This window comes from Taudactylus pleione, unplaced genomic scaffold (assembly GCF_031769625.1).
Source record: "Taudactylus pleione unplaced genomic scaffold, aTauple2 ptg000061l, whole genome shotgun sequence".
NCBI classification, from domain to species: domain Eukaryota; kingdom Metazoa; phylum Chordata; class Amphibia; order Anura; family Myobatrachidae; genus Taudactylus; species Taudactylus pleione.
This window is the reverse complement of record NW_028284463.1, coordinates 17,330,781-17,347,910: the sequence shown is the minus strand read 5'-3', so window position 1 is coordinate 17,347,910 and position 17,130 is coordinate 17,330,781. Positions and strand designations below refer to the sequence as shown.

The window sequence follows — 17,130 nt, the reverse complement described above, 5'->3', positions numbered from 1 at the left end:
CGGTACTTCTTAGACGCCACAATCGGTTGCACCATAGAATCTTGCAGCAGCCCCTTGCTAGGTGCAGATTCTCTCTCAGATTATGGTTATCCAATGTGAGCGATTAAGCATTTGTAGGGCTGACACAGAGGGGATACAGGGGGTCATTCAGACCCGCTCGCGAGCAAATGACGCTCGCAAGCGGGTCGATGTTTGCCGAATGCGCATGCACACGACGGAGGGAGCTCCATCGTGCGCATGCGCGAGACCCGGCGAGCAACGAGAAATACGTCGCTCGGGGTCTCGCACCAAAGGGGGCATGCTGTCGATGGTGAGTGACAGCACGCCCCCTTTGGTGGGCGTGCCGGGGGCGTGGTGGCCAGACGGAGGCGTTCCCATGGGAACGCCTACCGTCTGAGTCCGGCCCCACTGACATCGGTAATGATGTCAGTGGGAGTGACTTTGGCTCTGATAGAGCCAAAATCACTCCTGGGCTTGCGGCAGCGAGACCCTACCGCAGGGTCTCGTCGCAAGCCCGATGGTCAAAGACCATCGCGACCATCTTTTTGGCCGCTCGCCTATGCTGTGGGTGGTCACCCACAGCTATGCGAGCGGCCAGGAGGCCGCTCCATTTTCATGGAGGAGGGCCTTGAGTCAGAGCGAGCGCTCTGGTCAGAGCGTCCGGCTCTGAATCAGGCCCACTGTTTCAATATATTTGCAGTTTACCAATGGTTGGACGACTGTTTATACGTCGGTCGCAGTGCCCCATAGGCTGCAGCATGATTGACATGCTCCCGGCGCTTGGGGACGGCAAACGGGGAGCGTTTCAGAAAACGGGGGCATGTTAGCCCCATTTCTTGGGCGTGCTGAAACCAGCGGCTACGTCCGCAGACACAGGGTTACTCAGATGTCCGATGGGTTGGCGATGTTCGCTCTGTGGATCCGATGCTGCGTCCTAGGACACATCCAGCCGATCTGAGAAGGCACCTGCAGCATTAGCATATGCACTCAGATACAACCCCATAGCAAAAATTTAAATATCAACTGCTTGTGTCAAATGTATCAATAAAGCTGATTGGAACTCTGGCCCTCATTCAGAGGCGGTTGCAAGAAGCGACCGCTCACTCTGAATGAGGGTGGCCGCTTTAATTTTTTAGTGCGGCCTCCTGGTCGCTAGCTAAGCTGTGGGTTACCACCCACAGCTTTAGCGACCGACCAGGTTGATGGTTGCGATGGTCCAGCAGGAAGCTCTCCAGTGACATCACTGCTGATATCAGTGCGGCCGCCCACAAAACGGCAGGCACCTCCGTTTGTGAAGCCACCCTCCCGCCATGCCTACAAAACGGTGGCGAGCTGTCGATCAACATCGACAGCCGCCCCTTTTGTAGAGAGCTCCGGAGCGAGAGAATTTCTCTCTCGCTCCGGGGCTTGCGCACACGCAGTGCGGCCGCTGAGCGTGCGCAGGGCCTAAACATCGAACCGCTTGCGAGCGCTCTGCGCTTGCGACCGGGTCTGAACGAGGCCCACTGTCTCCAGTCAGCTTCATCGATATGCCCATTAAATGGTGTCCTCCTTCAGGCTTCTTCCTGGTATTATCGCTGTAGGCGTTGTCCCTGGATAGGCCCCACCTTTTATCTATTTCTGCATTCATTTTATCTGTACGAGGGTTTTGGAGTTGCTCATTCCTGATGGCCATCTGGTAATGTGCGATTGTGTCATTGTCCTCTTGTATCCCATTCAATACATGCAATATTGTCACCAAATTGTCTTTATCCTCCAGCCAGATGAACTGACGAACGCTCTGGAGATCAGCAACATTGTCTTTACCAGCATGTTCGCTCTGGAGATGCTCCTGAAACTCCTGGCCTTCGGGATCTTTGGCTACATCAAGAATCCATATAACATTTTTGATGGGATCATCGTCGTCATCAGGTGACTGCTGTTTAATTTTACTATCGGTGCTTCTACTCAGCCAGATGTTGGCATTTTGTGGCTCAACCGCTTCTGTGCGACTACATGTGCAAGCATGCCCTGCCAGTCAAGTCTCGTCACTCCACAAAAAGCTGCTTGGGTTATGCCAATGCCACAACCTTACATGGGGGTATTGACTGTAATATGCTGCTTGGCAATTGATTGGTATTTATTGCTATCTATGGGTAGGCTGCCATTAAAAAGACATCTGTAGACATTTAAGAGTCCTTTATAACTGTAGAAAAATGTACGTATTTCTATAATACTTGCTTATTCTGCCATCAGCTCCTGTACGACTTACCCTTAGGGGTAAATTTACTAAAGTGAGAGTTTTTTGAAGTGATGTTGCCCATAGCAACCAACAGATCCTACTTAACATTTAACTAGCACCTTCTAGAAGATAATAGCTAGAATCTAATTGGTTGCTATGGTCAACATCACTTTTAAAACTCACTTCTAAAAACTCTCACTTTAGTAAATTTACTCCTTACTCTCACCCCACTTCACAATGTGCAAAATGCGTCAGAAACATAAATTTATATCTCGCTGCTTGACATCTGCGGCACCAATCCTCAAACGTACCCCAGGTTGAGAACGCCTGTTATATGTAAGCCAATCAGTGGTCACAATAATCGTTGTGCACACACACAATGTATAAGGTGGGGCCTGAGCAAATCAATTGCTGTATCCCCCACGCGTTTTTATCACCCACGCGTTTAGTCCCTGTGAGGGTGCAATTAACGCAGATTTTTCCTGCAGCTCCTGAGGATTATCCCAGTTAAGTGCATCCTCTGGGACTTAACAGGCGATGACACCCATAGATTCCATCACCTAGCCCGGAATCTCGGGGTCAACGTGCATTACCCATTGTTTATCGCGCAAGAAAATCGACTAATACTTGATTGACTCCATATGCGTTAAACTAGGAGCTTTCCCCTGGCGTGTAATTGAGTATGCCCCATAGTTTCCTTATTAATGTTATCACCTAAGAAGCAGTGGGGGGTGGCAGACGTACTAAGATGGTCTAACCCGACTATACCAGATACGTGACAGTGGCGGCGAGTCCACTCGTCACCATGAGTGATATTTTCATAACCCTTCCCTGTATCTGTTACTGCTACATTGCACCCTCAACTCCTAACTAGATTGACTCCCGGGGAAACCGTACGGAAAGTCAATACTTATTTTCTGTATCTGAACCAGATGGCTATTCAAAGATTATTTAATTAATTACAACTTTGCAAGAAATTGGCTTTTGAAATTGATTCACTTGTAGTTTGAAGTAAAATCCAGGGAGTTCCGTAGAGAAGAAAATGATTTTCGGTTGATCGATGTGTCTCTCTTAGAGGACCTGACACAGAGTCACCCATGCATGACCAAACTGTGCACGCGTGCTAGAGGGATCGTTGGTTGTCAAATCCGCATCCAGGAGCAATGATACTTGGTGTTTTTCAGTACCAAGGATAGTGAATCCCTGGCTCTTGGCTTGTGGGGAACTACAAGCCTCAGCAACCTAAAAATAAATCAGTGAGGGATATGTTCTAATGAGATAAATCATACTTCTTGTTCCATGAGTTTAATAAGGGGTGATTTATCAGACCATGTAAAGATGGCAAATGTAGGTGCCAGCCATAAAGATTCTAGGGGGTACATTTACTAGTGGAGATGTTGCCCATAGCAACCAATCAGATTCTAGCCATTATCTTCTAGAAGGTGCTACTTAAATGTTAAGTACAATCTGATTGGTTGCTATGGGCAACATCTCCAATCAGATTCTAGCCATTATCTTCTAGAAGGTGCTACTTAAATGTTAAGTACAATCTGATTGGTTGCTATGGGCAACATCTCCACTTCTAAAAACTCTCACATTAGTACATTTACCCCCAGCTATCATGTATTGAGTACATTCTATAAAATGACAGCTCGAATCTGATTGGCCAGCTTTGATAAATCTCCCCCTTGTCTCTGAAAGAAATGATGTCGGGTCTGTCAGTGCATGACTTGCCCCCCCCCCCCCCCTGCCATGCGATGCACAGGCCATTCCACGCCACTCACCGACATATAGGCAGCTCATCATGCTCATACTTGATACTTAGCCAATGGGTGCAGTTCTAGAAATAAATGGCTTCCGCTTTTCCATCATCTCACGCCGCCCACTGCGTCCTCTCTGCTGTCAGTGTTACGCTGTGACTGTGAACTGCCTGTAGGTTGCCATGTTTCATGGATGGAGACACTTACCGCTCTACTGCTTTCCTGTCATTCAGTGTATGGGAGATCATCGGACAGTCAGATGGGGGTTTGTCTGTGCTCAGAACATTCCGACTGCTGCGGGTGCTGAAGCTGGTCCGCTTCATGCCAGCCCTGCGCCGCCAGCTGGTGGTCCTGATGAAGACCATGGACAATGTGGCCACCTTCTGCATGCTTCTCATGCTCTTCATCTTTATCTTCAGGTACTGGATCATATCTGCTCTTACATCAGTGCTGTCCGTCAGTGTCATCCCTGCTTCCGTACCGTAACCGCTTTGAGTGTAGGCAACCACAGCAGGAAATAATGTTATATATGGGCACAAGACAATTGTTGTTTGTTGGTGTTAGCTCAATCAAACTGAGACTTTTCTGATAGTTTCCTCTAACTTTTTACTGTCCCTCTCCACAACTTTCCCCTCCCCCCTCCAAAGCTATGGTCTTGTGCAGTGATGGGGTCACTTCATTGTGTCATTTATTCCTACAGCATCCTCGGCATGCATCTGTTTGGCTGTAAGTTTACGCTGCGGACTGACACCGGAGACACTATTACTGACCGGAAGAACTTTGATTCCCTTCTCTGGGCCATTGTGACCGTTTTCCAGGTAAGGGTGTCTCTTATTGGTAAATTTACTAAGATGGGAGTTCTATTAAGAAGTGATGTTGCCCATAGCAACCAATCACATTCCAGGTATTGTCTTCTAGAAGGTGCTAGATAAATGAGAAGTAGAATCTGATTGGTTGCTATGGGCAACATCACTTCTTAAATAGAACTCCCATCTTAGTAAATTTACCCCTTATATTCTACCAGTAAACTTCATCAACATTGTCCTGATAATTATTTGAGAAAGTCCATGAACGATAGTTACTATTTGCTAAAATTGTTGCAGCTCCACATTGTGACTTCGGGTCTGAGTGAGAGGTGCACGAAATGTCGATGTTTTCTGTCTGCGCCTGCGTCCGAGTCGCACCACGTATGCCTTGTGACAATTGCCACACAAAGACGCAGATCAAAATAGCGCGCATAGCCATGCAATTTTCGTGGGTGTTTCTGGGTGGTGACAGGGGGGGGTTGGGGCAGCCAAACACGGGCGTGTTGCGGTCAGCGAGTGCTTCTTTTACTGCAGTTGTACCAGCGGCCATGTTCACACGGGGATTTTGCACCTCCATTGGGCTCATGCAATGTTCGATGGTGTGGATTAGCGCCGCAGTTGGTGGGCACCTCTCATTTGCATACGCATGGGCACGCACTAGTTAACTGAGCTAAAACTCTGCGCTGCTGTTAATATTCGAACGTTCTGATAGGCTACTAGATCTGACCACTCCTGCACATACATATATTCAAGGATGGTGTAGTGGTTGGCATTACTACATAACAGCACTGAGGTCGTGTGTTCAGTTCCTGGCCATGGTCTATCTGTGTGGAGTTTGTATGTTCTCACTGTGCATGGGGTTTCCTCCGGGTGCTCCAGTTTCCTCCCACAACCCAAAAACATGCTGGTAGCAGTCAAAACACGGATATATTACCCAAACACACAAAGGAAAAGGTATAAAACGGATCTTTAAAAGAGCAGTCAATTGTAAATATTCTCAGTTATGATCTATTTTCATCTAGATTTAGTACTGTAGGCATTTTCTACATTCTATTGTTTTGGAAGCCTGGAGATGTCACTTTCATTGCTTTAAATATGTGGAATATTCTAGGAGTGCAGGGCAGGTCTGTGGGCCAGATTCGGAGATATATGTAATGCTGATGTTTAGATTATCGGTAATCTGCGCATGTCTCAAGTCACAGTGAGGATTCTTTTGCAAAGTGATTGACAGGCAGGGACAATTTGTACGCGGCAACGGGGGGTGGTGACAGAAGCACAGGCATATCCAACCGTTTTCCGGGCGTGTCCCAGTCTGCAACTGCGATGCCGTACGCAGTAAAAATGTCTCCAATCTGTGTGACCACAGGGATACTAAAAAAAAATCCGATAATCGATCTGCAACCGATTCTACGTCTTTGTTTGGAGACGATTGGATTTGCGAAGCCGCCAGTTGACGTCTCAATACAAATCCCGGCGGCTGCGACATTTACATATTTTCGCACAGAAGCTGCGTACGGAATTGCGGCAGCGGCATTAGCGACCATCTCTAAATCAGACCCTATATCAGACCTCCCCTGATATAGATTACACTGGATCTAATAGGCGAGAGATAATAGATAATAGTTACTATGCAGTTGAGAACAGAGCCGGAACTAGACTTTTTGGTGCCCTGTGCCAGAAAGAGCATTGCCGCCCCCCTCATTTTTTAAAGGGACATAATGCACCCAAAAAAGGGCCATGGCTTCATGGAGAAGGGCCAGGGAAGAGGCCAGGAGATGCTGGGGATGAAATAAGAGGAAGCTACAAGCAAGAATGATAATAAACAGAAATATGACAGGCCCAAACAGCGCCCCCTGCCCTGTGGTGCCCTGTGCCCTGGCACCGGCCGCACTACCCTAGCTACGGCTCTGGTTGAGAAATCCGTCTACCACTTCCCTCTTTCTAAAGGGTCACTTAAACCTTAAAAAATAAAAGTCAAAAGTAATTTAACAAATAGAACAGAACGTGTTGAAAAATTCTTCCATGACCACAGAGTGGACCAAAGAAACTAAATATCATTTATCGGTCTCTCTCTCTCTGAGCCTAATTGGTGGACCCAGTCGCTGCTGTCTTAATGATAATGCAGCATTCGAGGATCTTCCTACTGAGATGACCACTGGTTGCGTTGCTATTCCGTCGCAATGCGTACTAAGACGCACAAACAGTCGCAACAGTCGATTATGAAAAGGCATGTCAAACAATAAAATGGGGCTTATTTGCTTAGTGGCGGCTTTTCAAAGCAGCTGCTTGGCGCCGATTCCTGTCGCAGGATTTAGAGCGGCAATAATATTAAAGGTCAAACACTCCTGTTAAATCTACCCCCAGTATACTAAAGTTGCATACACACACAACGATTTTTTTAATGATTATTGTTAAACGATATCGTTTAACGATAATCGTTTGAAAAAATCGTTCACTTTCTGAGTCAAATGATGAACGATTATCGTTCATGCGCATTCACGTTTGTAGTTTGTAGTTCAGTCAGACTTGTCAACTGAACGATTTTCATTAAGGGAATATGCAAAAATCGTTTGTAGTTCATAAAAATCGTTCATTACACTTTAAAAAATCTGAAAGATAATCTGAGATAATCTGACAGAAAATCGTTCATAAAATCGTTGGTAACAAAATCGTTGTGTGTGTATGCAGCTAGATGAAAATAGTTATTCCCTGCGAAAGTGACACATGGCTAAAATGTGTGAATATTGGCCTGGTCACGAGGGAGGGGAAACCATCCAGTCATGAAGAGGTTAACACACCTTATTTTAATAACCTTGTGCAAACACCAGAAATTGCCTGGCACCTCCATGAAATGTCACTCAGTCCTTCCAAACATAATAGAGGAGATAAGAAACTCGGGCTAATTAACTCCAGCCTCGGGATCACTAATCCCCGCATTAGAATTTGCCCATTGATTATGGCTACAAAATTATCTGAATATTTCGGAGAGCGCGTTATCGGGGCTTTCTGCCTTCTGAATCTTTTTGAAGAAGATTTAGAACAATCTGCTGTGAGAACTGTGCCCAAATTTCCACAGTGGGTGCTCACAGCCTAATTAACATCATTATGAAACAGCTTTGATGCCGTCCTAGTGTAGGCACACAGCCTGGCTTCTGTCACTAGCTCTTATAATGGGAAGAATGATTAAGAAAAAGTTGGATCCTCCATTTAACCTATGGCGATATTTAGCGATGGAGATTCGGGACCGGCTTGCAGCTCTCACTAACCGGCCTCAGTTCATATCTGGTTTAATATAATCCACCATTTTTCGGTTTTATGAGAGGAATTTCTGTTTTCAGGGCTTTAGGTGTCTATTTACTAAGCAGTGTTAGGAGACAGAGTGAAAAGTGATAAGAAAGTGATAAGGTGCCAGCCAATCAGCTCCCAGCTGTCATTTTACAAACAGCCTGTGAGATGATAGTTGGGAGCTAATTGGCTAGCACCTTATCACTTTCTTATCACTTTTCTCTCTGTCTCCTAACACTGCTTAGTAAATAGACCCCTTAATGTTTGTTCTGCTCATGCTCTGCAAGGAGGAAGATCTTAAAAAGTAAATAGTACCTATTTTACTGCATATACCTGTACTATATCTGTTCATTTGATATCTATATAAGGGGCCCATTTATTAATGATCGCATTTTGCAATGCGATCAGGGCATGCAGTATCGCCCCTGATCGCATTGCAAAATGCGATCCTATCTGCCGGATGTATTATCCGGGACATGCAGGGAGACGGGCTCCGAAAAGAGCCCGTCCCTGCGATGTCTCCGGAGGGCAGTCGGGGCTTCTGCGCATGCGCAGTCCCGCGGACTGCACATGAGCGGCGCCCATTGCCGGCGTAGGGATCTGGCAGATCCCTCCGCCGGCTGATATGCGGTAAGTGCCCATAGGAAACAGCGGCTAACGCAATCTTTAGATAGCTTCGCATTCCTGATATTGATACATTTGGCAGCATCGCATCCCCCATAGAAACCTATGGGGGAGGCGGCTGCCGGCGGCAATGGAGGGATCGCAGCAGGTATCGGAGATACCTGCTGCGGTCCCTCCTTCATACATTCGGGGGATACTAAGTATTTGAGGTAAACCCCCGAAAACAGGTGTTTTCGGGGAATTTACCTCAAATGCACTTTGATAAATGGGCCCCTATATGACTGGGTGCAGTGCAGCGCGCCAACTCAAATCCCCTTCTCAGACCCAAGGTCACGGCGCTAATAGAAATACACGGCCATTGCCAGCTCTCCCATTATGAGAGGCTGGAGCAGGAGCCTTTACTTCATTCAAAGTAATGTTGTGTCTTTGTTTTTCTCTTTACTCAGATTCTGACCCAGGAAGACTGGAACATGGTCCTGTACAACGGAATGGCCTCCACCTCATCCTGGGCGGCTCTTTACTTCGTGGCACTGATGACATTTGGAAACTACGTCCTGTTTAACCTCTTGGTGGCCATTCTGGTGGAAGGCTTCCAGGCAGAGGTAACTCTACCAGTCAAATGCCTATTGGGACTAACGTGTCCCCTCAGCCAGCACAAAGTGGAGGCAGCCATTTTGTAGCCTGGGCTGAAACAACCATGATGATGCTGTCTATCCATTGGTTGGGAACCAGTGACTTCCAAGACACAAACCTCTCTCCAGACACTCCCCTAATTTGTCCACCATTTGTCAGTAGAGTCGGATTAAGAACCCACAAGTCGCTGGATACTGGTTTGGGCCACTTCCTCCATTTATTTATTTACTAGGATGTCCTAATATAGAGTCAGCATATTCTGTTGTGCTTTACAATTATCCATTTGTCATAAAACCCCCAGAAAGCAAGTTAAAAGTTCTCGGAGCCCCTCACTACCCACAGGCCTTAGTAAGGAGCCTTGGATGCATAAATGGCCGATCCCCGTCTCAGTTTGCCAATGGAAATGATTGCCTCTGTGTGAAAAATAAAACATTTGTCAGTAATACTGTAATGGGAACCTTTTTCTGCCGAGGGCCATTTTGATATATATAACATTATTCGCGGGCCCGGGGCAGGCCACGGCCCCTACGTGTGACGTCACATGAGGGCGGGGCCACAATCGCCAGCAGCGATGTGACCGTGTGAAGCACCCCAAGGACGCTCCAGGCGGCACTACTGCATAGACTCTGGCTGCAGGGTGCCATTCTAGACACCCTGCTAGCCAGATGAGTCTAGCAGAAAAAGGCTCAGGGGGCCAGACCAAATGATTCCGCAGGCCTTATGCGGCCCCCGTACTGGAGGTTCCCAATCCCTGTGTTAAAATAACAGAATAATATAGAGAACAACAATACCTCTCTATACACCCTGTAAAATAACAATTTTATTTTATTCCTTTCGGTACAATGAAAATAAAGCATACTGTAACACATGGAAATTGTTCCTCTTATAATATATATTTTTTTAATTTTTTATATATAACTGGAATAATTATTATATAAGCCGTCAGAGCCAAATATTCCAACACCATGAGAGAAACCACTATGTCAGGGGCAAACGCAGGATTGTTCCAGGGGGGCTTCAACACACACACACGTCACACACACACACGTCACACATATATTACACTTACCTTGCAGCAGCTGCGGGACGGGACCTGGCAGGCTGGCACAATGTCATTAGGCTCCTCCCCCTTGAGGCTAAATGCAGCGATTCGCGGGTCAATCGAGAGGGGGCGGAGCCAATTTAAGCTATTCTAATAAAATTGTGTCATATTGGCTATGCCTCCTCCTTAGTAACCCGTGTATCATGCCATTTTGTCGTGAGAGGGCGGGGCTTAATAACATGGTGTATCCTCCCGAGGCTGTAAGGGGGTTTTTCTGGGTACTCAGAAACCCCAGAAAAAAAAGGGATTTTCCCTCCAGCACACTGCAGCAATATCAGCAAAAATACTTGAATCCTACATAATACTAGAAATTCAGAGGTATTAGTTACATACATTTGCAAATATATGAATAAGCGCCAGGCCAACGTCAAGGCTCCTCTATACCGCCTACCCTAACATTATGGGGTTCATGTCCAAGGTGCAGGGATTCCCAAAAGAATCTAGCCAAGGACCATCCCCAGGGCATCACACGAAAAAGGGAAAAAAAGGTGATAGTGAAGCGTAAAGTATAGATGTGTAAAGATAAATCAATACTTGTTAATATAATGAGAAAGAGTTAAAATGACATAAATAATAGACAAACGAATGTAAAAGGGATGAAAAACTATCTATGTGAATTAAGTGGTGATGCCCTGAAAAAGGCCCAGCCAGAGCAACTCCGGGGGCCCCACGCCCAAAGGCTCACCCCCAAATAATTGTTGCTACCTAATAGTAGCACCCAATCTGGATCATATAATTACAAATTAATGTACTGCATGATAACAGCACATGTATAAGCCGAGAGCTGACTCACCTAGGAGGTACCCCAGAAACCTCCAAATGACACTATACGGACCAGCACATCCTCCCAATGCTGGCTCCCATCATGCCTCACAGAACTGCAAACAAAAAGTATGGTGGTCGCTCACATCAGCTTAATGACATTGCACAGGTGCTTGTAAAGGGCGGGGTTTACACTGAACTACAGAAAAAAAAGGGATTTGCCCTCCAGCACACTGCAGCAATATCAACAAAAATACTTGAATCCTACATAATAATAGAAATTCAGAGGTAATAGTTACATACATTTGCAAATATATGAATAAGCGCCAGGCCAACGTCAAGGCTCCTCTATACCAGCTACCCTAACATTATGGGGTTCACGTCCGAGACGCAGGGAACCCCAAAAGAATCTAGCCAAGGACCATCCCCAGGGCATCACACGAAAAAGGGAGAAAAGGTGATAGTGAAGTGTAAAGTATAGATGTGTAAAGATAAATCAATAAGTGTTAATATAATGAGAAAGAGTTAAAATTACATAAATAATAGACAAACAAATATAAAAGTGATGAAAAATTATATCTATGTGAATTAAGTGGTGATGCCCTGAAAAATTCAAGTATTTTTGTTGATATTGCTGCAGTGTGCTGGAGGGAAAATCCTTTTTTTTCTGTAGTTCAGTGTAAACCCCGCCCTTTAGCAGCACTTGTGCAATGTCATTAAGCTGATGTGTGCGACCACCATACTTTTTGTACTCAGAAACCCCCCCTGCGTGCGCTACTGCATGTGTTGCAAAAAAATAAATATTTTGCAGTGTGTTTACAGATGTGTCCTCATACTTCGTCTGCGCAAAACGCCAACTCTCAGCGCGCCAAGTCCCAGGCAACTCAAAATGAACAAATGAAACAACTGGAAGCGACAAAACTGCTGAGCTAGATTACACTGGTCAATTTGATGTGCAACATTTGTACACCTGTGTGCAGCTGCCTCTGAATCTGTGTAAGAAGTGCCGTGATGCAACGGCGCGGCTTTTTTCTCATGCCAAGTTCCATCGTGCATCATCTGCGACTTTATACATGTTTAAAACTAAGGGGTAGATGTACTAAGCCTTGGAGAGAGATAAAGTACCAGTCAATCAGCTCCTGTCATTTTTCAAACACAGCCTGTACCATGACAGTTAGGAGCTGATTGGTTGGGACTTTATCTCCATCCACTTTACCTCTCTCCAAGGCTTAGTACATAGACCCCTAATTCCTGTGCGGTTAACGTCGCAGCCCCACATCTGTGGTACAGTCTGAGTGGTGCTATGCTATGCCTGCGATGCCAATAGGATGCAAACTAGTGGCGGCTCAGTCTCTCCGGTCGTCTCGCTCTGTATGGCGTATTGAGGCTAGGTGCGGCTCAGTCTCTCCGGTCATCTCGCGCTGTATGGCGTATTGAGGCTAGGTGCGGCTCAGTCGCTCCGGTCATCTCGCGCTGTATGGCGTATTGAGGCTAGGTGCGGCTCGGTCGCTCCGGTCGTCTCGCACTGTGGCGTATTGAGGCTAGGTGCGGCTCGGACGCTCGGTCATCTCGCGCTGTATGGCGTATTGAGGCTAGGTGCGGCTCGGTCGCTCCGGTCGTCTCGCACTGTGGCTTATTGAGGCTAGGCGCGGCTCAGTCTCTCCGGTCATCTCGCGCTGTATGGCGTATTGAGGCTAGGTGCGGCTCGGACGCTCCGGTCGTCTCGCGCTGTATGGCGTATTGAGGCTAGGTGCGGCTCGGTCGCTCCGGTCGTCTCGCACTGTGGCGTATTGAGGCTAGGTGCGGCTTGGACGCTCCGGTCGCCTCGCGCTGTATAGCGTATTGAGGCTAGGTGCGGCTCGGTCGCTCTGGTCGTCTCGCACTGTATGGCGTATTGAGGCTAGTGGCGGCTCAGTCTCTCCGGTCATCTCGCGCTGTATGGCGTATTGAGGCTAGGTGCGGCTCGGTCGCTCCGGTCATCTCGCGCTGTATGGCGTATTGAGGCTAGGTGCGGCTCAGTCTCTCCGGTCATCTCGCGCTGTATGGCGTATTGAGGCTAGGTGCGGCTCGGTCGCTCCGGTCGTCTCGCACTGTGGCGTATTGAGGCTAGGTGCGGCTCGGATGCTCCGGTCATCTCGCACTGTATGGCGTATTGAGGCTAGGTGCGGCTCAGTCTCTCCGGTCATCTCGCGCTGTATGGCGTATTGAGGCTAGGTGCGGCTCAGTCGCTCCGGTCGTCTCGCGCTGTATAGTGTATTGAGGCAAGGTGCGGCTCGGTCGCTCCGGTCGTCTCGCGCTGTATGGCGTATTGAGGCTAGGTGCGGCTTGGTCGCTCCGGTCGTCTCGCACTGTATGGCGTATTGAGGCTAGGTGCGGCTCGGACGCTCCGGTCATCTCGCGCTGTATGGCGTATTGAGGCTAGGTGCGGCTCGGTCGCTCCGGTCGTCTCGCACTGTGGCGTATTGAGGCTAGGTGCGGCTCAGTCGCTCTGGTCGTCTCGCGCTGTATGGCGTATTGAGGCTAGGTGCGGCTCAGTAGCTCCGGTCATCTCGCTCTGTATGGCGTTTTGAGGCTAGGTGCGGCTCAGTCTCTCCGGTCATCTCGCTCTGTATGGCGTATTGAGGCTAGGTGCGGCTCAGTCACTTCAGTCGTCTCGCGCCGTATGGCGTATTGAGGCTAGGTGCGGCTCAGTCGCTCTGGTCGTCTCGCGTTGTATGGCGTATTGAGGCTAGGTGCGGCTCGGTCGCTCTGGTCGTCTCGCTCTGTATGGCGTATTGAGGCTAGTGGCAGCTCAGTCTCCGGTCGTCTCGCGCTGTATGGCATATTGAGGCTAGGTGCGGCTCAGTCGCTTCAGTCGTCTCTCGCTGTATGGCGTATTGAGGCTAGGTGCGGCTCGGTCGCTCCGGTCGTCTCGCGCTGTATGGCGTATTGAGGCTAGGTGCAGCTCAGTCGCTCCGGTCGTCTCGCTCTGTATGGCGTATTGAGGCTAGGTGCGGCTCAGCCGCTCCGGTCGTCTCTCGCACTGTATGGCGTATTGAGGCTAGGTGCGGCTCAGTCGCTCCGGTCGTGTCACGCTGTATGGCGTATTGAGGCTAGGTGCGGCTCAGTCGCTCCGGTCATCTCGCGCTGTATGGCGTATTGAGGCTAGGTGCGGCTCGGTCGCTCCGGTCATCTCGCTCTGTACACTTGTTGTGCGGTATGCGGACCCTCCCCTCTCCTTACCCTAACCCTCCCTCTTTGGTGCCTAACCCTAACCTCTCCCCCTAGTGCCTGAACCTAACCTCCCCCTCCCCACACCCTAAACCTAACCCTCCCCCCTTAGTGCCTAACCCTCCCCCTAGTAACTAACCCCACACCCTAACCCTTCCACCCCGCTGCTTGCATTCGGGATGTCGGCACCGGTATTCTGGTAGGTGTCGGGATTCTGGAGCCGTAACTAGACTTTTTGGTGCCGTGTGCCAGAGAGAGCATTGGCGCCCCCCCCCCCCCCTCCAGCCCATTTTTCAATAGGCACATAAGATAGGGCACCTGCAAAAGGTCCATGGCTTCATGGGGAAGGACCAGGGAAGATATAGAGGTACTCCTGGGGCAGCCAGGAGATGCTGGGGTTAAAAGAAGAGGAAGCTACAAGTGAGAATGATAATAAACAGGAAAACTGACAGGACTGAACAGCGCCCCCTGTCCTGCGGTGCCCTGTGCCATGGCACAGGTGGCACTACCCTAGTTATTGTCCCTATTCCTGGGACCAATACAACGACGCTTGATAAAAGTACGTGGGGTATACAGTACTGTAGGAAGCGGCACATGGTAGGACAGGTTGGATGGTGCAGATTAGTAGACACTCTCTCTCCCTGGGAGGACTTTGGGCCTGATTCAGACCCACTCGCGAGCGGCTGTCCGCTCGCAAGTGGGTCGATGTTATGCACTGAGCATGCGCACGACGGAGGGAGCTAGGCTAGGGTTAGGGCTAGGCACTAGGGTTAGGCACTAGGGGGAGGGTTAGGGCTAGGCACTAGGGGGAGGGTTAGGGCTAGGCACTAGGGTTAGGCACTAGGGAGAGGGTTAGGGCTAGGCACTAGGGGGAGGGTTAGGGCTAGGCACTAGGGGAGGGTTAGGGGTTAGGCACTAGGGGAAGGGTTAGGGTCAGGCACTAGGATTAGGCACTAGGGGGAGGGCGTATTGAGGCTAGGTGCGGCTCAGTCACTTCAGTCGTCTCGCGCCGTATGGCGTATTGAGGCTAGGTGCGGCTCAGTCGCTCTGGTCGTCTCGCGTTGTATGGCGTATTGAGGCTAGGTGCGGCTCGGTCGCTCTGGTCGTCTCGCTCTGTATGGCGTATTGAGGCTAGTGGCAGCTCAGTCTCCGGTCGTCTCGCGCTGTATGGCATATTGAGGCTAGGTGCGGCTCAGTCGCTTCAGTCGTCTCTCGCTGTATGGCGTATTGAGGCTAGGTGCGGCTCGGTCGCTCCGGTCGTCTCGCGCTGTATGGCGTATTGAGGCTAGGTGCAGCTCAGTCGCTCCGGTCGTCTCGCTCTGTATGGCGTATTGAGGCTAGGTGCGGCTCAGCCGCTCCGGTCGTCTCTCGCACTGTATGGCGTATTGAGGCTAGGTGCGCATGCGCCAGACGCGACGAGCGAAGGAAAGTCCTTCGCTCGTTGTGTCCGATCAAAGGGGGCGTGCTGTCAATGTTGATTGACAGCACGCCCCCTTTGGTGGGCGTGCCGGGGGCGTGCCTCCCTGACGGGGGCGTTCCCACGGGAACGCCTCCCGTCAGAAGCCGGCCCACTGACATCACTAGTGATGTCAGTGGGAGTGATTTTGGCTCTGATAGAGCCAAAATCACTCTGGAGCTTGCGGTTGAAAACCTCAACCGCAGGCTCCGGCTCGCAAATTCGATGGTCGCGATGGTCTCGACCATCGTGACCATCAAAATGCACGCTCGTATAGCCTGTGGGTGGTGACCCACAGCTATACGAGCGTCCAGGAGGACGCTCCATGAAAATGGAGCCCGGCCCTCATTCAGAGCGTGCGCTCTGCTCAGAGCGTACGGCTCTGAATGAGGGCCTTTGTGTCTGAGAAGCACTAACGAGATAGAGCCAGGGACATGATATATCCATGTCACTGTAATGCAGCAATCTACATGCACATGATAAGAGCGCCTGGCACAGTAATGTTTGACTACTCTTTGAATTATGGTCTTGAAATGGAGCTTGAAATGGGTAATAAAAAATTACAACACTTTCTGGAAATCTAGCCCCCCGAGGGCCCCCTCCCACAATGCTGACTATCCCCATTTTTCTGCTAACTGGGACAATTTTCCAAGCGATGATCTCAGTCTCTGAATAACCTTGGAGCCTCGGAAATGAGTGGGTGTGTTTTTACTGTCTTTAGCACCTCGTTAACATCACCCAAGTCCTTGTCTAATTAAAAAAAAAAAAATCATTCAGTCATCAAAGTTTTCCTTCAATTTCTGAAGTTTTTTCTTTTTTCTTTCGAGAAGAACGGGCATTAGTATGAAGAATCACCTTTAGCCCCCTCCACTGCCTGACACTTCTAGTGGGTATGGAGCATCAAATTAGCGTAAATGTCCAAAAAGATAAAAGTCATTCTGTAGATGTAATAAAATAAAGGACTATAGTAAGTCATATATTATAGAGAGATAAGTTCATCATATGAGTAATTGATCCTGATTCCCGTTAGCGCAGCCTGTGCCCTATTTTCTCTTGTATTTACTAGCATAGTACAATATGCACATAGGTGCTGTAAGACATAACAACCGAAAAACGTGCCCATTCGTTGTAAAAGCCACAGCTGGGGTCTTCTAAAGGGGTGTAGTCGGCATCGTGGCGCACATAATACTGACGGTCAGAATCCCGGTTCTAGAATCCTAACGGCTACGATTCCCCACATTGAGTATGAGGGTTAGGTTTAGGGAGAGGGG

General features: G+C 48.8%; 1 protein-coding gene across 4 annotated transcripts in view; it reads left to right on the top strand.

Moving 5' to 3' along the window:
- CACNA1H (calcium voltage-gated channel subunit alpha1 H) overlaps positions 1 to 17,130 on the top strand; it is a 577,698-nt gene that overhangs the window by 460,854 nt on the left and 99,714 nt on the right. For all 4 annotated transcript variants that reach the window (XM_088464812.1, XM_088464813.1, XM_088464811.1 and 1 more), the window contains 4 exons: positions 1,760 to 1,911; positions 4,215 to 4,400; positions 4,682 to 4,799; positions 9,143 to 9,298. In XM_088464812.1, coding sequence (XP_088320938.1) covers positions 1,760 to 1,911; positions 4,215 to 4,400; positions 4,682 to 4,799; positions 9,143 to 9,298 — 612 coding nt within the window. The remainder of the gene's footprint in view (positions 1 to 1,759; positions 1,912 to 4,214; positions 4,401 to 4,681; positions 4,800 to 9,142; positions 9,299 to 17,130) is intronic.